The 22,998-nt window shown below is 38.5% G+C and overlaps 2 protein-coding genes across 2 annotated transcripts in view; one reads left to right on the top strand and one right to left on the bottom strand.

Annotated features, from left to right (window-relative positions):
* Positions 1 to 22,998, bottom strand: part of ctnna1 (catenin (cadherin-associated protein), alpha 1) — a 54,613-nt gene that overhangs the window by 27,738 nt on the left and 3,877 nt on the right. Inside the window, exons 4-7 of the mRNA XM_004073394.5 lie at positions 18,803 to 18,969; positions 17,012 to 17,131; positions 16,372 to 16,641; positions 11,142 to 11,345 (exon numbers count right to left, since the gene is read on the bottom strand). Coding sequence (XP_004073442.1) covers positions 11,142 to 11,345; positions 16,372 to 16,641; positions 17,012 to 17,131; positions 18,803 to 18,969 — 761 coding nt within the window. The remainder of the gene's footprint in view (positions 1 to 11,141; positions 11,346 to 16,371; positions 16,642 to 17,011; positions 17,132 to 18,802; positions 18,970 to 22,998) is intronic.
* Positions 952 to 4,261, top strand: lrrtm2 (leucine rich repeat transmembrane neuronal 2). Its single transcript, XM_020706699.3, has 2 exons — positions 952 to 1,611; positions 2,184 to 4,261. The coding sequence occupies exons 1-2, from the start codon at positions 1,608 to 1,610 to the stop codon at positions 3,821 to 3,823; spliced, it is 1,644 nt and encodes a 547-aa protein (XP_020562358.1). The 5' UTR covers positions 952 to 1,607; the 3' UTR covers positions 3,824 to 4,261.

Below are 22,998 nucleotides of genomic sequence, written 5' to 3'. Positions count from 1 at the left end.
GAGCCCTAAAACAAGACTACCAAGTTTTAAAAAATAAGCTTTTCTTTCCCTAGTATTTCATCAAGTTCAAATCAATGAATCAATGACTAGATATGGAGAATATATTTCAATTGATCAGAATTGTGTAAACAAAAAATAGCAAAAAACTAGAGAATATTCCTCTTTCCAGCTTCAGTTTTCCCTCCAAGTACTTCCTTGTGCATTCTGCGTTATGACTCAACTGTGATACATGTGGAAAACACGGCAGTATGCACGATAAGTGACCCGGAAACTTAAACCCAGATGGGTGTTAAGCTGGAAGACCTTGGCACTGGTATGACATAAGCAATTTATCCATTAAATAAACAAATAAATACATAAATAAAAACCAAAGGTAAAAGTCTGGTTTAAGTTAGAGCAAATACCATATGGCTCCAGCATGATCTTCCCAAAGAAGTGCTCTTCATCCCATAAAAGCACAGCTATTTAGCACTTGTTGTGTCAGCAAGTCTACACCCAGGATTTAAGATGTTAACATTTTTAACACATTTCTCCCTTAAGAGATAAAAAAAATTTTATTCTTACACAAATACTGTATTTTGACATCTGAAGCTGCAGGCAACAAAACTTCTAATCTAGATGTGTGTATGGGATTTTGCTTCTTTTGTTGTTTTTTTCTCTCATTTAAATTATTAGATGATACCTATACAAAAATCAACGCAAAGTTGAAATCTGCAATGGTGGGTAATTTCAACAGGAAGCTACTGCAAAACATTCAAGATATCAATATTCTGATGGTGACGAGCCAGTGGGAGGGAAGAGGGATGGAACGGGAGATGGAGGAGGACTAAGGTGCACAAGAACTTGAGGCAGAGAGCAAGTGGCCAACGATGAGAGTGAGGGTGTTCGTGTGTAAGGGAGAGAAAACGAAGGAGAGAGAGAAACGGAGGTGATGATCGACGCCAGGCTGCCACCACTCTGTAGCAGAGAGTGGCTGCAACAAAAAGCACAGAATAACATTCCTTACTCTCTGCTCTGCTTTTTTTCTCTCCCTCTTCTCTCTGCGTCTCAGCGCAGATGAGAACTCCGCTCGCAGCTCTGCAGAGGCTATGCTGAGCCCGAGTCGGCTTCGGAGGCAGGATCTCTGGCTGCCATCAACAAGTTAGGTTGGACGACCGCAGCCGGGAAAGAAATGATCTTCAATTAACCATCTGAGCTGGCGTCATTGCCGTGGACAGAAAACAAAAGGATTAAAAGAAAGAAGAAAAAAGGAGGGAGGGGGAGATCTCTTCAGTGGAGCCGCTCCGGATGCAACTGATCAACTTAAATATATATAAATGTATATAAATACTTATTTCAAGGATTTTGTAGGTTGAAGGAAAAAAATTCGACCTGAGCCGGGATTTTAAGGGTCTCTGCACATTACCAGGGAGATCTGCATTTTAGGACATGGAATTTTACATTTTGTTTCAACTGGGTGGGTTCAGAATTGCTTTATTTCCAAAGAAGCTGATTCATTTTCTGCTTATTCAAAAGGGCTTTTTCCCTTTGGATTTTTCATCAATCTGGTTGGTCCAAGAGTCCGCTGAAAAGAACAGTTGAATGCAGCCTTCGATGTGCACAAAAGAATGGGTAAGTTAGTCTTTTATTTGACAGGTCAGAGCATGAATAGAAATACAAGTAAGAGTGAGCGAGGTCGAGCACTTAAAGCTCCTCTGTCCTGTCTATTTACTGCAACAGCCCCCCGTTTTACGTCCTGAGACGCATTGGAAGACGTCCAATGTAGATCACTTTTTATTTTGCATTGAAATTTTAAAACTAAAATAAAATGGCTTTATGTTTATTCTACTGATAATAGCATAGTCTCAAAAACAAACAAGAAATTATACAAAGACAATTTGCATATAAGTTTAACTCTGAGCCTAAAACATAAAAGGAAACATCCCAATAATTAGAGAGAAAAATGCAACTAAAACCCTTGGTCAACCAAAAAACAGTGGATAGCCAAGTTAAACTTTCATTAACCTGTGATGATTATTTAAATTGCAAAATATGAAAAAAAGAAATGTCATGTCTGCCGTTTGTTTGAGAAAGATAGTCCACACACAAACAGCAACGTCCCCAACATGAATTAATTATATGTGCTCAGCAGAGATTTTCGTTCCCATCCCCGAGTTTATTTTCTTGTCTTTGAACCCATGCAGGTTTCCATTCAAGGTGGCCATTGGTGGGACCTGCACCAGTGGCTCTGAGTGTAATCAGCATGCTCCTTGCGTGCCTGCTGTCTCCTGCATCATGCACAACCTGCCCTCAAAAATGCCGCTGTGAGGACCTGCAGTTCTACTGCGACACCCAGGGGCTAAAGGCACCCCCAGACGGAGTGGACAAAGGGGCTCTGGGCCTGTCCTTACGACACAACAGCATTACTGAGCTCAGCTCTGATCAGTTTTACGGTTTTAGCCAGCTCACATGGTTACATCTCGACCACAACCAGATTACCACAGTACAAGAGGATGCCTTTCAAGGACTATATAAATTGAAAGATCTCAACCTAAGCTCCAATCGAATCACCAAGTTGCCCAATACAACCTTCATACACCTCATAAACCTTCAAATACTGGACCTGTCCTTTAATCAAATGACTTCACTGGAACCAGAACTATTCCATGGACTAAGGAAGCTTCAGATACTTCACCTACGCTCCAATTTACTTCGTACTACACCTGTTCGAGCATTTTGGGACTGTCGCAGTCTGGAATATCTGGGACTAAGCAACAATCGTCTGCGTAGCCTGGCTCGGAATGGATTTGCTGGGCTCATCAAGCTTAAAGAGCTCCACTTGGAGCACAATCAGCTGACCAAGATTAACTTGGCCCATTTCCCTCGTCTTGTTGCTCTCCAGTTTCTATATCTGCAATGGAATAAGATAAACAACGTAACATGTGGCATGGAATGGACATGGACAACTTTAGAAAAGCTGGACCTAACAGGAAATGAAATCCGTGTCCTTACACCTGATGTTTTTCAAACGCTGCCAAATTTAAAAATGTTGCTATTGGATAACAACAAACTAAGCAGTCTGGATGCACAGGTTCTGGATATGTGGCAGTCTTTGGGTACAATTGGGCTGTCCAGCAATCTTTGGGAATGTACCAAAAGGATTTGCTCTCTGGCCACTTGGCTAAGCACCTTTAAGGGAAGGTGGGAACATTCCATTCTCTGCCACAGTCCTGAGTATGCCCAAGGTGAGGAAATACTTGATGCAGTTTATGGATTCCAGCTTTGCCAGAACTTTTCAGCACCAGTCATTCAGACCATTAGTACAACCACAGACGCTACTGCAGCTGCAGAGATCACAAGCTCCTTGTTTGGAATTATGCAGCCAACCCCTACACAAGACTATGCAGAGGATTTTGGGAGCTTTACCACAGTTGTTACCATTACCACCACCACAACACAAACACCACGCACTGCTCAAGCAACTACTGCTTTGTTGGAAGAGGAATCTGTGACAGATGACTTTTCAGCTATGGACAACACTCTTATGACTCAAAGGGTCATCATTGGAACTATGGCGCTTCTTTTTTCATTCTTTATCATAATTTTTGTTGTGTATATCTCACGAAAGTGCTGCCCTCCCACCCTGAGAAGGATACGTCACTGTTCAGCTATTCAAAATCGCAGACAGATGAGGACCCAGCAACGACAGCCAATGGCGGACCTCGCCACACAGGTACCCTATAATGAGTATGAACCCAGCCATGAAGAAGGGGCACTTGTGATCATCAACGGGTATGGGCAGTGCAAGTGTCAGCAGCTGCCTTACAAAGAGTGTGAAGTATGAACTCGTATTTATTTCTCTACCATGTGGTTTGTCATTTGACCATGTAAAATGATACAGGGTTTACTTTTTGATTTTTTTTCAGTATATGTAAAAAGCATAATTTCTACAAGAGAGATTTGAAAATATGTGAAATAGTAAAAAGATATTGAAAGCTACATACACAAGGCTGGACAGCTATGATATGTAGAGATAGTCACAAATTTATTTTTCTATAAATGCAAGGTTGTTCATATCAACCAGGGGCAATCATTTTAAAGAAAAAAATTTTAACTGTGAGATTTGTCTCTACATCGTCTATATTTCAGCACAGTTACCACTTACAAAATGGCCATCCGTTAACAGAATACAATATGTGAGGATGTAAATTATGTCACGTTTCTGCCAACAGATGTTAAGCATTTAATGTTTCTGCAAGCCAATATTCAAAAACAAGAAAAATTACTTACCGTAACCCCGTTTTCTGGTTTTATAGATTGATCATTTAGCTGCAGTTACATGTGCAAAATGTCTTTGATCGGATCAAAACTCAGATTATAATTGAACTGTGCACGTGGGCCCAAAACTGTATCCGATTATAACAAACGTTTACATACGCCAAACTTTCAATCGGAATAAATCATTTTGACATGCGCAGAACTATCTAAAATACTGGAAATGGCAGTATAAGAATAGCAAGTTTCATTGTAAACAAACAAAGCTGCAGCATAAAGCGTGATGATCTTCTAAAGTTGCTTTAATTATTGTTATGAATATTATTAAGGGCCTGTTCGCTCATAATTTCTAAATGTGTGAGGCCAGCCAGTGCTTTATTCTAGGCAGCACAGACCCGGAAGAAGGGTTAAGGTTAGGTTAATACGTGTCAACAACAACATTTAGCCTTGAATGCACTTAATCCGTGTGTTCAATGCCGTAATGTGCATTTTAGCTGCACGTAAATATGTGGGAATAACATCTGCCTTTATTGGAAACACAAATTCATATGATTGTTTACACGGTTCCTCAGGACTGCACGGAGCGGCATTTTCACATTTAATACCCGCCTACGCCAGCTCACACACCGTCCCAAAGCTTCTCCTCTGCTAAGGGACACCGCACTCCCCAGAGACATGGTTCTCCAGCTGGGTGACGCAAAGCAGCGGGACGGACAAGTCCGGCAGCTCTGCACAAGAAAATAGTTTGATCGCGCAGCACACTGGTCTTGTTCAAGCTCCAAAGCCTCCCCTGGAGCCCCACACCGTCAACACATGACGTAAAACCCAGAGCATTGGTGACCCACAATCGGAATGAACTGCTTATATGCAACACGATCGGCTCAGCAATCGGCATAATCCACCTATCTCGATCGGAAGGAAATTTTTATCCGAATGAGTCTCATAGGGGCAGAGTATTCCGAAGGGTCTGTTTACATGCATTCTTATTCTGATCAGGAGTTTATTCCGATTACTTTTGCCCATGTAACCGCAGCTACAGATGGATTGAATGGTAGTGACTCTAAACCTTAACCCTAAATAACCAATTTCAAATCTTCTAAAGTGAGAAAATACTTTAATCCAAGTGAAAATAAAAACAATAAAGGCATAATTTGACCAAATCAACTAAGAGCCATGTATCTCATTTTTAGGTCAAGCTGAATGGTACTTTGGGTTTCACAAGCACCATTTAGTTCCTGTCATCTGCTGTCCAAAATTCTGGAACTAATAAGTTTCATGTTTCGCATTACAAACAAAACAGTTTTTCATAATTGCATATCCATTTCCAAAATGATATGTAAAAAAATACATTTTTAAAATCAATTTCATTACATCAAACAAATTTATTATGTGAAACATCAATAAGAGGGTAACAAAAACATAAAGTGCCACATAGAAAAGTTATTTTAGAAAAAACAAAGCCTTTTGCTTGGATCCTATCCTTTCAGCTACTTATTCACTAATGAGGAGAGACAGGCTTAAGATTGAACTAATTAAGGCCAGGCAAAATGGATCTAATACTCTCACCCACACCAGTGATTAACCAACATTTGAGCACTTCACACAGATTTAGTTGTACTACAATAATCCCTCACAGCCACAATACCATTAAACCTTTTCCTTAAAGACACTTCTTTATGAAGTTGTCATTTAAAGTCAGAAATATTATTAATAAAACTACAAACACCTGTTTAAGATTTGGACTAAAAACGTATGCTGCCTATGTCAGTCAAGAGTGACAAGTGACAAGGCAACACCCTTTGCTGATTAAGAAACATTTGTATGCAGGACGGCATGGACATTAGTATCACAGTGAAGGTGCTGCTGCAGCTTCACACAAACTTAGTGCTTAGTTTGGCAGTGGGGGGAGGATGAAAGCCAGAGAAACTAGGAAGAAAAGAGGATATAATAAAAGGTATAATATCTTTTCTTAAAACAGAGCAAAGTAAGAAATAAAATACCCAAATGGCAATTCTGAAAACAGCAAAAATGTCAAAATCCTTAAGCTGGTTAAAACTCTCCTTCTTTCTCTTTCGGCTTTTCCCATCAGGGGTCGCCACAGCGAATCATCCTTTTCCACCTCACTCTATCATGAACATCTTCTACCCTAACATTAGCCAACTTCATGTCCTCTGTTAAGTCCTCTGTTAAGACATCCTCTGTTAAGACAAGCTGGTTAAAACTAATTCTGTTTATACAGACAAGTATCCAGTTCAAATTTTGAATTAGTCCAATTAAAATTATTTTCAACCATAGCAATCGTGCCCTTTGATTTCTAATCTTAACAGTGGCACAAAACATTAAGAATTATAATACAATTTTAATAGCACATCACATGTTAAATGGAAATTATTCAGAGAAATTAGGATGCATCGTTTTGATTTGAAGTCCCTAATTGAAGGCATCAGCTGCTCCAATTGTTGCTTTGTCTCTCGGTTAAGTTTGTCAGAATATGGTTGTGTTTCAGTGTTTCTTGGCAAATGCTCTAAAAATGCCTACAAAGAATCTGTATGTAAACCAAACCAAAAAAAGTTACATCTCATTTTTGAATTCAATGAAGACACCTAGCATAAAATGTTCAGTTGAAGTTTTCTCCAGCTTTGTGCTGCAACTACTAGTGCCCATCTAGTCTGTCTCGCATGTTCAAAAACTTTGAGTTGACCAATTGTCCTTTAGCAAACATTAGGGTTAGATCTCATTGATATGATGGTTGAGTATGTATTTGGAATTCCTAGAGGGTTCAGTCGATCATTTGACTTTCACTGTTCAAGACTACGGTGGCACCATGTGACTGGAAGTCCACACAATTTGTAGAATTATGCATCCCTTTTGCACTTTGGCCCTTTGTAAACTGTTTTGTTTCCCCTCGTCATCTACAAGACTTTGCCCCCACCAAGCCTAAAAAAAAAAATGTAAAAAAGAAAAAAGAAAAAAAAAAAAGTCAAACAATTCCTATTCTCTTATTCAAACTCTTTGTGCAAAAAGAATGCTTTTCTCTTCCCATTTTCCTTTTGTATTGTAATATGTACAATTTCATATCTGTATAGTGGATAAGATGTGCCAAACTGAAAAAAATATTGTCCCTCAAAAACATATATTTTTTAAATAAAATGGTTATAATTCACAGTGTTTCCAAAGTGATGAATGCTCAAAAACATGGTTTGTCTGTCATTTCTTCCAATGACTCAGTGCGTCTTAGTTCATTATTAAATATTTAAGTCAAAACAAATTTAAAGCTTTAGAGTAAATTTAACTACTAGATATTGAAACTGCAATATATTTCCTAATTCAAATGCTAGAGCAACAAATATTTGATCTTCCATTTTACTTCTGCATGGTAAAATACTTCAAATGAGAGAGTTATAAATCTTAAAGTTATCAAGGCTTATAATTACACCCCACAGCAGGTTCATTCCAGGTCTGTTTGGGTTTTTATCTTCCTAGAGATATCTTTTTTTCTACAATCCAAAAATATGCATATTTGATTGACAGGTAATTAACATGGTTTTAGGATAGTGTGAATTGGTCTGTTCTCACTGAGCAAGGCAGTAAACATATTAAAGTGATCATTGTCTACTTTAAATTAAACTATGGTTAACTACAATTGACCACAAACAGTGAGTTTTAAAGCATTGGCCAAGTATAAAAACAATGTTTAAATACCAGACTTTTTGTCAAAAAGAAAATATGTTTACAGTTGTATCCTACTATTGATCACATATTTCAGTCACAGCAGTTTGGTCACATTTGTTTTCGATCATAAAGCCCTAAATTGTTTAGAAGGAATTAAAATAACAAGCATTACAAAACTTGAGTTCAATTTCTAACATTGACATTTCTGCCATACAAAGAAACCTGTGTAGTGAGCTTTTATGTGGGCAAAGGTTTGCCCATAACTTTCTAACATGGTTAACTATCAGAGCAGGTGTCTTAAGTTCATACAAACACCCTGACCTTTTAAAGCTGCATTGAAGAATTCAAAAATAACCAGCAGGGTGATGAGTTTCATGGATGTAAAAACAACCATGCATCAATTTAAATGTCACCAACGGTATATGTCAGAGCAACCAAACATCACTGTGATGTGAGATACAAATGTGATAGATTGTGGGAAATAAGATGCATTATGCCTACATGTAAAAAGTGGTAGAAACTATTTGACTTATTACAAGCAAAACTATTTGGAAATGGCAGTTTGTAATTTCATTTTGAGCAGCAAGAAAACAATTCAAAAAGCCATTTTTGTCATTTTTAAAAACAACAACTAGGCTTCTCGTAGGAAAAGACCTCAGGAGGTTTTGCTTGTCCATCTTACAAACTACTGTCAATAGTTATTTGCAACATCAGAGAAAACTCAGAACTAACTTTTAGTGAACTTTGCTGCCACCAAGCAGCAACCAGACAGTAAAATATCAGGAAGCATATGGATAGATGTGGCTATACAGCATTTTGTTTTTTATACACACAGAAAGATGCCGTTCTCTGAACTGCATGAGTCACACCTGTGCCCGTCTTCTCTGGGTCTACTAAACAAGACAGCACATATCCTCATAGCAAACATCTTTGTAGAGGCATGATTAACCACATATGCAGCGCTGCTGTCACAATGTATATTTGTAGCTTTTAAAAGTACAGGGTTGAGACACCAGCTCTTTTACTGCCAACTCAAAGCTACAGCTTTCGAAGCTACTAAATCCACAAAGCATCACAACATCTTGCTCCTTGTTAGTACTGCTAAAGCTCAGCATATGGTGCATTTAAAACATTTTTTTTTACTTGTATATACTCTATGAATTTCAATTTGACCGTATTAAAAGATTTTTTAAAAAGTGTAATGTCCCAGGTAAGCTATGTGCTAGCACAAAAAAGCCAAAATTGGCTCCCAAGCTATATGGTTCCTGATCCCTGCACTAAATAATTGTCTAAACTTCCCATAGAAATAGTGAGCAAAAAATATACATGAACATGGGTTTTACTTTTTCAATTAGTGAACACTAAAATATTCCACAATAATTTTTCCCCCATTATCTAGCAAAAGTGACTTAACTTGTGTGGTAGCCAGGATGCAGCACCCCAATCATGTCTTAAAATCCACCTTCTTCAACCATTGACAGAGGTCTCATTTCTTTTAGAAAAATTTCAAGGACTCTCTGTGTAAGTATTGCATCCATCTCTGGTGTGCACTGGCTCCTTCCCAGTCTACAGTCGGTGACGCACACCAGAATTCCGGGCTTCTGCGTCCGGAACGCATCTTGACGTGTGGGTGGTGTCCACTTCATAACATGGAAGTCCCAACACTTTTAAACTTGATGGCGAAGGAGACATTAATAATTGTGGTTTATAGGGAAAGAGCTATGAAAACAAAAGGTCTGGAGCAAGATTTGCACCACTGTGACTTTGCTTATCAACCCTCTTCCTATTGTAGACGGCAGTTGAGCACTAATAAACAGTAAATACACAGAAGTCCGGTATGTCCCACACCATCTGGATACGCGTTCATAAACCATGTGGACCGCGCTATTGAACGCACCACACGCGGACGGTGTGAATGAAGCACTAAATGCAAGTTTTTGTTCGTCTTCTATGGTTGAGGGAGGGTTATACCGCCTCCAAAAGTTCCTGTTGTGCTTTGCGATGACTGTGGCTGATGGTTTTCATAACCATTTAAAATGCCCAGAAATCGTTGACATCCCTAGTGGACTACACAGTTTATTAACACAGAATAAAGCTAAAACAAAACCATAGTATTTCATCTTACAGTGAAATTTAAATAGAATAGTGTACTGCATGAAAGACTTATAACGAGGATTACTTTAACATACAACCAAACAAGGTTTACAGGCTTACTGTGGAGGGTGATTTCTAAATCTCAATTTAGCATGGCTTGGTGATTACATTCTAGATTGAGTACGTTCACACTGGCCAAGACGTGACTAAAAATGTGCAAAGGGCCAGAGGATTTCTGTATTTAGGACCAACTTTGCCTCGATTTTTATTCACTAAATGCTTTTAACAGATGCCTTCCGACAACTGTACCGTTACAATCAAGACAAAACCACTCAAAAACTGCTGAAGATATGACAAAATGTACAGGTCCTGCAATGGCCCCCAGACAATTGTCGGGGGGTCCACTGCACAGGCTTTGTAACCAACCGGTCGCAGATTTGAACGAAGGACAGCCAAAAGCCCTGTAAACACATTTATCTCTATCCAAATTAGTGTGTGCACACGCCAAAAAACTGAGCCGTTTGGTACACCTTTACAAAGTGTTTCTGAGGTGTAGGATGTTTAAATCTGCCCAAACTTTCAGACATAAGTAACTATAGTTCAGAAGCCCCAAAATAGTTCTTCCGCCCCCTTTATTGAAACTTGATTTGGGTGCATTTTTTTTTTGACAAGTGAAACCTCTGAAACTATACTTAAGTCAATGCTTAGCCTAAAAATGCAATATCAATTTTATGACAGTGGATGAATTTTAATTTAAAGAATTTATGTGATATTTATCAGGTTTTCTTTATGTTTTTATTAGATTTCTTATTTTTTAGAAATTTTCAAGCTTTAAAAGTTTTACTTTTGTGCAGTTTAAACCTTAATTATGTACTTTTTTGAGGAAAGAGAAAAATCATAACCAAGCAAAATGGGGTTGGAACTTTGAAACAGGAGAAATTAATCAATATTTAATAAAATGGTATTGAACCATAAATCAAATTATGAACCCATAGATCTCAATCAAGTCAGAAATGCAGCATCTAAACGCACCTTTTGTCACTAGTGATTAAAAAGAGCAAACCAAACTTAGAAGACATAACAGCACATCAAAAATGGGGGAAAAAGTTAAAGACACTTACATTTCCCATGTACTCGCTCAGAAGGTCCTGTAGTGCTTGACGCACAGAGTTGCATTCCGCCACAATGCGCTCCCTGCGGTCATCACGTGTGCAAGAGGAATCAGCCATGAGGGCAGCTCCACTAATAATGCTTTCAAGGCGCTCCTCCAGAGAAGGACGAAAGCGCTCCTCGCTGAACGCCAGAGGGTCAACAATGATTTGTTTCTGTCAGGAAGACACAAGAAGAAGAGATTTAAAAACAGAAAAAGAAAATGGGTGTCTTGTTGCCAGGGTAGGAAAAAAAAAAGCACAGAACTAATATTAAGATAAGACTTTAGTTATCCCACAAAGTGAAAATTCTTTTGACTACAGCAGCAAAGTGACATTCAGAAATCAAAGTAACATTACAACTAAAGACAACATTGTCTTTAGCAGTAATGTATCTTTTAAAAACCGTTAAGGGTTACCATTTAAATGAATGGAAAACATTTAGGAGGCAAGTCTTAGCAACTAAGGATCTATTACAAAAAAACAATTAAAATATGGAAAACAATCAGAAAAAGAACTTCAATCACACTAAATCTATACAGATTTAAAAAGATCTTTATATCTAGAGTGACAGTCTTTTTTTTTTTGGAAATACACTTAAATATTTATACTAACAATATATTTATATCAACAATTCATTGCCTCACATACTTGGGACAAACATAGAATTGCAGTATTTATAGAAATGAACCAAAACCAATTTGGAGGAAAATGGTACTTTTATTTGCTTCAGTTAAAATATAATGAAAAATATTTCAATTTAATATTTCAGGTCGTAAGAGTTTCAAAATTGCTAAATAGCCACTGGTTCAAAAGTTTATTTATTCTGTAGTTTGCTTTAACTATTCTCACATCAATTGAGATTAAATCAAGCAGCTTTAGCCACCAAGTGTGGTGGTAGATGGTTAGTCAAATGGTTGTAACACCTACAGTTGCACACATTTTGTTGAATGACCAAATAACTCCTTGTTGATACAAATAATGGAAAACAGCTGTTGGATTGTTAGATTTTGCGGTTTCTTTAGACAACCACCTCCAGCTCCCTCTATTCTGTCTTGTCTGGCCTCCTCTGTGTGTCATATCCCCATGACAACAGGCATTTGAGAGAGACATGGAGGTGGAAGCCCAGAGAAACAGCACCACTGTTGACTCATTTCCTAATTTTGCCTATGGGCTCTTATACACCAAACCTATTTGAAGAAATGAAAAATCTGCTCTTAAACACAACTACAAGCATTACAGCAAAAATGTATGATTTGCATTCAAAGAAACCTTTACAGAGCAGACTAAAGTGACATAACTACAGCAACAGTGCAGTAAAAATCACTATGCAGTGTGTAGATAAGGTGAGGTTGTTCTTTTTTCAGCAATATCTTAAGTCTAGCTTAGCTAGACATGTTTAAATATTTTTTTTTTTTTACCATGGATGAAATTAAAATATCCAACTGTCTAAATTTAGTGATGCATAGATTTTTAGAATTTTTCCCTTATTACTTGCTTTTACGATTAAAAAAAAAAAAAGCATTTTAAGAGGATTAAAGGAAATTAGGTCATTAATGCTTACAGCTCACTTACAGGGCCAAACAGTCACAAAAAACCTCTCTCTCACTGACAGACCTGGCACATTTAATCAGTTTAATACAAAGGACCAGCATGGTCCAACAAAGCTGATGGCACAATACAGAGTGAAACAAAAAAAACCTGTGAAAACGTGTACTCAATGATGCATTCACAAACACTCAAGATGTTCCTGGCAGCTGATTTCTGGTCAGAACTCAAATGCTTTGCTAAGATCTGTTTTTTTAAAGACTTTTTTCTTAATGAAGCTAATTTTAAAAAAATGGTGCAATAAAATGGCATTGATAAACCAGCCTTGCACTGTTCTCAACGTTTAAACAGAGGAGCTTTCAAGGAATTTTCTTTAAAGATTCCAGTATCATTTTACTATAAGGAACAAGCTTTTCAAGAGTAATTTTCATTTTTCCAAGTGAAGGTAGGTCAACTGAGAAACATGAAAGAATATTGACAAAACCTAATTTTATAGTAAAACATTGACATTCTCCTTTAAAAGAATCATCATTAAACTTTCCTTGGTGACAGTGACTGCTAAGGATAGTTCTAAGGAAGGCTTCCAGAGCAAATGTGGAAAATTAAGCACAGAATTCTAAAGCTGCGTTCACACTGAATGTGATTCATGCATCAAAATTTGACAGACATGATGAAAGGTCCTGCAACGTGTTCTGAAGGTCGGGCGCAGTGCGGTGGTGTGGCAGGAGCGCGTCTCGGTCGTTGTGGCATGGTGCATCCAGAGTTCAAATATCTGAACTTTGGCAACGAAGGCGCAGCATGATGACATGATCAGAGGTCAGAGTTCAAACCAAATACCAAATAGGAAGAAAATCTGATCGCTCTCCTCCTGAACTCCATAAAATGGGTTGTTTTTCCATTGAGACAATATAAAAGGTCGTCTAGCTTTATTCTTATTTTTCCTTTCGCGGACTAATGCATGACAAGTCATCACACCAGGTCACAGAGAGACAAGAGTACCGCTGAAAGCAGCGGTCATTCAGACGCAGCTCTTGCAGCAGATGGCGAGCCTCACAGTACTGGGAGAGGGTCTGAACTAGGCCTGCACAATAAATCGCAAATTTGTCGTTATCGCAATATCAAGCTATGAAATCCGCATATCGCAAAAGACGGCGAAACTTGCAATAAATGGTTACCTTAAATGTGTTTGAACAATCTCATGGCAGCTTGAAGTATTTAACGAATCAAATAAATCTCTTTATACCGTTTTCACAAACATTCATGATAGAATGGGCCACTCTCAGGAGCTCGTGTGGAACGTGGAACTGTCATAGGATGCCACCTGGGTAACAAATCCAGTTATGAAAATTCCTGGCTCCTAAATATTCAACTCCATCATAACAAAATGGAAGAATTTGAGAACAACAGCAACTTAGCCATGAAGTGGTAGAACACGTAAACCACCGGAGAGGGGTCAGCGGATACTCAAGCGCATAGTGGATTGCTACAGAGCTAACTTTGTGACCTTCCGATTAGTCCAAGTAGAGTTAGCAGAGAGCTTCTTGGACTGGGTTTCCAAGACAAAGCGGCTGCATCCAAGCCACACATCACAAAGTGCAATGCAAAGCATGGATGCAGTGGTGTAAAGCACACTGCCACTGGACTCTAGAGCAGTGGGGACACGTTCTCTACAGTTTCATTGTTTGGAGCGGGCTCCTTCCTCTACCAACATGACTGTGCACAAGGCGAGATCCACAAAGACATGGATGAGAGAGTCTGGTGTGGATTAACTGGACTGACCAGCACAGAGTTCTGACCTAGACCCAATAGAACACCTTTGGGATGAATTCGAGCGGAGACTGAGAGCCAGGCCTTCTCAACCAACATCAGTGTGTGACCTCACCAATGCACTATTAGAAGAATGGTCAAAGATTCCTATGAACGCACTCCTCAACCTTGTGGACAGCCTCAGGGCTCGACATAGCCATTTGTCCGCTGGCCCGGTCCTGTTTTTCGAGCAGTACGGACCACAAGACTTTATATTTTACTTGTCCGCTCGGGCCACTAAAATATCTAACAATTAATACATTTTTTTACCTTTTACAATAAAGTATATTTTGCGAAAACGTGTAGATTTACCTCGTCTTTATAATTCACTTTTTCTGCTAGTCCTGTGTTCAGACTTCAAGGGTTTCTATGGGAAACCTTTTATCACTCTTCTCCTCTCCCACCTGCGCGCTCGGCTGTCACTGCCAAGCACCACGCGGCACGCACTCACTCATTTTTTTTTTCAAACTTTATTGAATGTAACAATTCAATACTAAACAATGTTAAACAGCAACAACGAAGGAACAAGCCAGTGGGTTATTATTACATTTTAGGCAGATATATTTAAACTGACACACATATCAGTGCGTCCCCTGGTGGTTTTTCACCGCGATGATCATAAATCCAACACCGTCACTGAAGAGAGACTGAAGCATGTCAGAGATGTGGAAGACATGGCAGGAATAGATAGGAATATGTCAGATGGAGTGACGGGTGGAATTAGTAGTATGGACAGCAAGATATTTAATGAATGCATTGAAGATGAAACTGTATGCACTAAGCTTTAAGCTGAATGTCAAAGAATCAAAGGCAACTCAAAATACCTGAATCTCAGACTCAAATGGAGTACAAGGTCAAACTACTTAATTTTGTTTTTCTTTACAACACTGTAAGCAGTAAGTATTTCTAGTTAGCTGAATGATCTCAGTAATTTAATTGTATTTAATTTTTCAATTATTTAATTTAATTAGGTAACTAAAGTAACTAAAAAGTAAATGTAACTTTGCAACAGTAACAAAAAGCAGAACCTTAAGGCAGTCAGGGCAAAAAAGTCAAAACTTCTTAACTATTGATTAGGAACAAATGTGAAATAGCAGTGATTAGAAGCAGCATGAAAACTTCTTAACTAGTGTTAACTACTACACTGCAGCGCTCTCTTCAAAACATCTGAAACAGACTAGAGCAGATTTAAGTTTGACATGCACAATTTTTAGTCATTGAAAAGTGTATAAATAAGTGCTAGATGTCACCAGAATGCACCAAATTGCACCATATTAAAATTTTCCGGGGGGGCATGCCCCCGGACCCCCCTAAAGTTGCAAGCACCTGCGGAGCGGCGGGTCTCGCTGTGCGCGGTGTCGGGCCAGTAACTTTCAAAAACTACTGGCCCTGTGGGCCAGTGCAAATTTCTGGGCTATGTCAACCCCTGAGCCTTCTCAGAAAGAGTTGCAGACGTAATAGCTGCAAATGGTGGACCTACATCATATTGAACTCTATGGAATAGGATGGCACTTCAGTTCATATGCGAGTCAAGGAAGATGAGCAAATACTTTTGGTAACAGTGTACAAGGGCAAAAGGAGAGCAAATGTTTATATTATTAAAAGAAACTAATCAAGGTATGAAAAAGTTGTGACTAAAAAACAAACTCAATGTGCCTTAGTTACTATTTTATCTGTCAAACAATATTTATAATTATACAGTTTAATATAATTTTACATGTAATTGTATTATATATGATGCATTATTTATCAGTAATACCAGGTTGTCTTTATAATTTGTACTTTAGCTGGAAAGCTAAATAAAACTAAACAAATAGATGATGACCTGTAAGCCATATTTTTGACTTACATCAAAATTGTTGAGGGCGTAAGCCAGCTCTCCGCCCCCTGCTGGATGACCGAGTGCCGAGTCTTCAGCGGTCGTGGCCTGGGCAGCATTGGAGATTCCGGACACTGCTTGCTGCAGCTGCTTGTAGATCAGGTCACGGTTAGCCTTGTAGGCTGCCACGTCAGGATGCTGCAGGCAGGCACGGGTTGCTGTGTACAGCAAGGGGATGTTCCTTTGTAGCACTCCACGCGCAGCAGCCATTTGGTCCTTGTGATGGACGTCCTTTAGCTCCTAGCAGAAAGAAATGAAAGGATGGAAAATGAATTCATGTAATGGAAAATGGTATACTTCAAGGGATGATGTTCTCTCAATTCAAAACTCAGCCTGTCATGCCCTTACGAAGAGACTAAGAGTTTGTCATGGATGACCCAAATTTGCTTTTGTCGCCTGGGGTAACACTGTAATAATCAGGCCATTCTAAAGAGCCTTTGCAATATAATGTGCTTCTATTTAGAACCAAGCACTCAAAAATATGCTGATATGAGGGAACAGATAGTGAACACTAGCAAAACAAAAAACCCTTAAAACTTAATAAATAGGTATATTCTCCAGTGAATAAAGTGAAAAGAACAAATTGAGGAACACATATGAGGAACATTACCTGTTGTCTCTTGGCAGCCATCGAGTTCAGCTTGTTCACCTCTGGTTTCAGAGCGCTGTTTTGGTTTTCCAAGTCCTGCTCTGTAGCTGCATTACGCACTTTAACCAGACCATCCTCCACCTGAACCAAAGAGACCAACAAACAGGTTCAAACAATGAAATTTGAAAACTCACATTTTGTTAATACAAGAATAAATCTGAAGAGTATTCTTTTTTACACTTAAAATCAGTAGTTACATCATGTATGTTACGGGTAAAGGCTATATACTTATGTAGCACTACATTTCTTGAAGGCCAAATCACTTCACAGTCACCTTTACTATGCTTTACTCACATTCATCCATACACACACAGCCACATACTAATGGCAGCTCAGAGCCAACCTATAACCACCAGGAGCAACGTGGGGTTCGGTGTCGTGCCCAAGGACACTTCGACTCACGGGCGGGCAAGGCAGAAACCGAACCGGCAATCTTTCGATCAGAGGTTCATCTCTCCACCTCTACACCACACCCGTCTCAAAATACAAAGCTCAATCTAAATTACTCGAAAAGAAGTGAAACTTCCAATGCCCTGCAGCTTCAAGGAAGAAACCGCACTGCAGACAAAACGGAGAATCCTTTTGTATTCTCAACTTTACTATGCATCAGGTTTTTTTTTTTGTTTTGTTTTTTTGCAATGCTATCGTTTGTCAATAAAAATAAACCTCATTTATCTGGCTTTTATGTCCTTTTTGTAGAACATTTGTCAACAATCTACACTGGAAGTAAAGTTTATATGCCCACTTATAGCTGTAATAGGGCATTCATACATTGCAAGACAATATCTTTTAAGAGTCCAGTCATCTGTGTTGCTCTGGTCTACTCACTGCAATAAACTATTACAAAAGCAACAGCATTTATCTAGTATGCCGACAGTACACAGAGAAGAGACACAATGAAAAGTTGACTACCTTGCTTACAGATTTAGGATGCATTTGTGCAGGTGACTATGTGGAGGGACATCATAAAAACTAATGTTCTGTATGTGAGTTTAACACTATTGTGCATTTGACATTCTGCACGTTATAAACCTTTGTTCAGCTTCAACTGTAATTTGATACAAGTACATTTGGTTCTTTTAGCGATCCTATGAAGTTTAACCTTAAAGAGCTGCAGAACCTGAAATCTGTAACCAGACTTGAAGACATTTTTGTTTATAAAAGCAGTTTCATAATGTTTCAAACAAACATAAATGATTTTTGCAATTGTTTTAGGATAATGCACTTGGAATTCATCTAACAAAAGCCTGTAAGGCTATGGTTGACTACCTTCTCTACACTCTGGTGCTTTTCTGGTCAATCTCTGCAGCAGTGCTGGGTAGATTCTAGATAGTAATAACACTTCTATTCTTTTGAAACACCAACATGAACAAATTTTCAGGTGAAGTGCTAAAATAGGTGGCACTACATGAAACTTGCTCAAGTTGAGGAGAAAACAAAGAGCCCTTATGTCTTATATAGGATAAACCTTTGCCATTCAAAATAAATAAACATTTTACTAACATTTTACTGACACTTAAATCAAAAACCTGTGAAACAGCAGTACCAATCTTTATGTTCCTGTTTTGAACCAACCTTCTGCTACTTTATCTTTAGGGTTACAGAAAACAAAATGTGTTCAACCATTTTTTAACTTGTAATAGGTATATTTTCAGCATAGAAACATTAGACTTTGTTTATTAGAGTAGATAATTTTGTGAATGGTAATTATATTGGTCTTTAGGTAAAACAGACAAAGAAAAACCATCTCACCAGTTTAAGCTGAACGAGGAGTTTGTACACATCAGACATGTCTGCCAGCACCAGCAGATGCGTGACAGCTGAGAGCAGGGCCCTGGCAGCACGAACCATATTACCCCTCTTTACAGAGGAGCAGGGGTCTTCTGCAAATTCTCCTGAAGCTTGCCTCATTGACTCTCCTGGGAAAAAAGGCCAAAAGAACAACAAAAGCATTGAAACACCATTAGTTTTACACAGTAAAAATGACACTGGACAAAACACTTAACACTAATGTCACATTTTCAACCAGTTAGCCATGAATACATTTTAATTAAACATGATGTAAAAATAAACGTCCATTTAGAGAGGGGCAAATGTGTTTGATAGTCACTAATTCTGCATTACATTCTTCCAATCATCCTCTCTCCGGAAAACTTTAGAAAAGCCTGGACATGTGCTGGTTTTAGCAAGAGGACTTTTGAGCATTGCAGTATTTTTAATCCATAACTGTGATACCAACAGTACAACAGTACCAGTAACCTTTTTGCTGTGGTCCCAACTCTAGCAGTTCCCTTAATGTAGTTCAGTGCCGTTTCCTCACCATGCGTAAGACTGTTTTAAAACTCAGGGGTGAGGCCAATTTAGTGGCACATGCAGCCTTATTTCTCACTGGTGCAACTAATAACGATCTCAGATCACACCAATGCACCCAGCATACAGTGCACACTGACAACTTTTAGTTTCACTGAGCCCAGCAACTGGTACACCTTTGCTGTTCTTTCAGGACTGCGACTGTCGCCTTCTGCTCTGGTCCAACCAGCCACTGCTACACCTATCTGGGTATTAACTAAACATCTTTATTGATGAGTGCAAAGTTGAAAAGTGTGCAACCCAGAAAGTCACCTGGTCCCGATGGTGCTTAACCAAAGCTTAGAGTTAGACGTTCCTCTAAAGCCTGTTTTCCTGTAGTTTTTTAACCAGGCAGGTCTATCGCGATAGACTTATTTTGAAGGGTCAAAAAATAACACTCCCTGGCTGCTAACATTTTCTCCTCTTTAACTCTGGCACTTAAAGTTAGAGGGTTAACCGCCACATGCCGAATAAATGTTAGCATAAACTTAGTCATGTTTAATGGCTGTCATTTAGGTGAATTTCTTTTGTCCTGCCCTCCTCTACGTCTACACTCGACACGCTCCCCACCCGCGGTCACCTCACCTTTGTGTAGTGTTCAGTTTAAGCTATTGAAACAGCGGAACATGAGGCGGTTTTCAACAGTATCCAGTGAGAACTGGAGGATAAAGCTGCTTCACTTACAGCTGCAACAGACAGATTAATAAAGTGTTGATTTGGAGACAGCGCTGTTGTTAGGCACTGATGCTACGATGCTAATGATGCTTTGTTAAACTGTTCCATGTGACATCCAAATGTAAACACAGAGTGAAAGTATTTTTACTGACTGGCCTTTAAGACGTGGTAGATAAAAAAAATAATCAATTCAAAAGGACATTAATAAAAACGGAATTCTCTAAACAATAACAGAATTAAATCCCGTGTGTTTTAGCAGCGTCTTTGTAGAATTACAAAGCAGTGTAACAAAATGTGCTGAATCCTCTTGCTCCCCTTCTTTGTGAGAGCTGCAGCTTTAATGTCAATGATGTATAGCAATAATTATAAACATTTGATTATTTTTAGTTTTTTTTATATGACTTAATATAAAATGTGATCACCTGGAGGCAGAATTAGGAAATCTATCGTGAATTTCTCTGATTTTGAGTTCACAGTTAGATGACAATTACTTTTGTGCATTTTCTTAAATAATTTTACTGGCATTTCTGTGTAAAATAGAGTTACAATAATTTGGCCGGTAAATAAATATGTTTGGCTGGTAGTAACGCGCACTGCAAATTGTGCAGAAGACATGTTCCTTCTAAAACTGGAAATACCACCTGAAGCAGAGCCACCAAGCATGCTCAATCTTAGACTGAATAAAAAACAATGATTCTCCGGCAAAACAAAGGTAAGACCAGCACAGCAGCAACAGTCTAAACAAGCTTATTCAAAGGATGTTGACAAAAATGTTTGTCAGTATAGAAAATAACTATACTATTTTAAACTGACCAGTAGCAGGTTTTATGAAAACCATTGAAAATGAGTTCTTCTACTCAGACTGCAGATTCTGTTTGTATTGAACCCACTGCAGTTTGCTAATCAGGAGCAGGTGGGTGTGGACAATGCTCTGCTTTACTTGTAGCACCAGACTTTGTACCATCTGGGTCAGAACTGTTTTGTGGAAGTGAGGTTTGTAGACCGTATCCGATAATTTTTTAAGTGTTTTATAAAAAGCTTTGAGGGTTTTTTTTCTGTGTGGTTGCTACAATCCTTAGAATGTCTCTATGGAGAATAATGTATATATCTTCCATTTGATAAGATATTCTTAACTACCGTACAGTTTTCTTAAGTCAAGAAGAAAACAAAGCTTGGATTAGATTGATTAATAAACCTGTGCAACATCCTAAATACGACAAGCGAAAAACAACCTACACTTAGTTTCTGTAAAAGCAGTTGGAGTTAAAAGTAAGAAGACGTCATCTCCCAGACAGCCACAGTCCCAGATATGTCAAGGTGCTTCACAAGTATTCACTTTTCCTCCTTCAATTGTCTGTTTGCAGTGCATCTATAGAGTCTAAGCTATGGGAAACTGCAATTCCACTATTAGGTTACAATAATCCGTCCACTGAACATGGGTAAAATTATGAAAGTACAGGAACTAACATCTTTCCTTAGGTATTTAAGTGGTGTGTGGTTAGAACAATTAACAAAGATTTTTTTTATTTTTGTGTCAAATACAATCTTATTAAAATATCAAATACCAGTTTGTTTGCTCACGCCATTGCTAAGCATTGTTGAAGTTAAAAAAAAATATTAAAACAGGCAATGATTGCACATTGAGGTATTTTACAAGCCAAAGCTACAACAGTTTGTGCAAATGATGAAGAATATGTACCACAGACACACTACCCCGAGGCTGTTATTCCCCCCATGAAGAAAATCAATAAGGCCATTCTCATGAGGGCAGATAGCGATCAGTACGCCTTTAATAAACTTTCATCTATCCATCGCTCCCTGAGCGATGCAGCCCAAAGTGTGCATGATAAAATGATTAAAATGTATATGACACAAATAACCTTACAGAAGATTTGACAAGGTAGAGACAGAGAGGAAGGGCAAGGCGAGGGTCAGCAAGGACATGGGTAAGCAGAAATGGCTGCTTAAAGGCATGGAAATTTCTCAGCTTCACTAAGCAGCATTTATAAACATGGTAAATTGTTGAAACAACCACGAAATAGAAAATCTGCTAATAGAGAGATTTTAAAAAATATATATACAATAAACAGTCATCTGATTTATGTGAAATATCTTTTCTTCCCATTTTAAAAAGTCTGTAAGCCATAGCTCCATGCAATGGTGGGAGTGGGAACGTTACCAAAGTCGATGGCTGTATTTTAAGTCTCATCATGCTCCACTGAGCAGCATGGCATAGTTGACAGCCAGGCCTAGGCACTAGCTAACAGTCACTGAATTCCAACACAGTGACAGCTTATCACAACTACATTAACATACCTGGTCACTGAACAAGCCACATGCTATGTAGCAACACGTCTGCTTCCTCCCAACTATCTAGAGTGGAGGATATCTAACTTACTAGACATCAGCAGACTAAAAACTATTCACAGTAGAAGATTTCTAACTCAGTAAAAAAAAAAAAAATCAGCAGGAAATAGAAATGATAGTGACACAGCCATCAAAACCACCCAAGTCATGGCTTCTGGGCCTCAACCCTGCTTACATGTCAAAACACAGCAACTGCAGGGTGGGAAAAGGAATAAATTAGAATATTTTCTGGTTGTGAGATGATGGAATGACTGCAATTGTGCTGCTGACCATGTTGGACTATTAGCTTTATAAATGTGTAATAAAACTGAACAGAAACAGACTAAGTGGGTTGACTCACTTAAAAAAAGCAAGCTATTAAAAATTTTTCTCAGTTCACAAAGTGTTGCTTCAATCTCTGAGGATTGTAACAGGGATAGGTTGAAGAACCATTCCAATCATCTTTTGATATCTTGTAACAGAGTTCCCATTGATCTTTTAATTATGATAGTGACGTTTTTAGCCCCCCCAAAAAAATCCTGTGTCATTTCCTAGAAACTGGCCACAACAGTCAGTTG

This window comes from Oryzias latipes, chromosome 10 (genome assembly GCF_053564925.1).
Source record: "Oryzias latipes strain Hd-rR chromosome 10, Olatipes_Hd-rR_3.1".
Lineage (NCBI taxonomy): Eukaryota > Metazoa > Chordata > Actinopteri > Beloniformes > Adrianichthyidae > Oryzias > Oryzias latipes.
The sequence above is the reverse complement of the archived record's forward strand: the minus strand, read 5'-3'. Positions and strand labels throughout refer to the sequence as shown.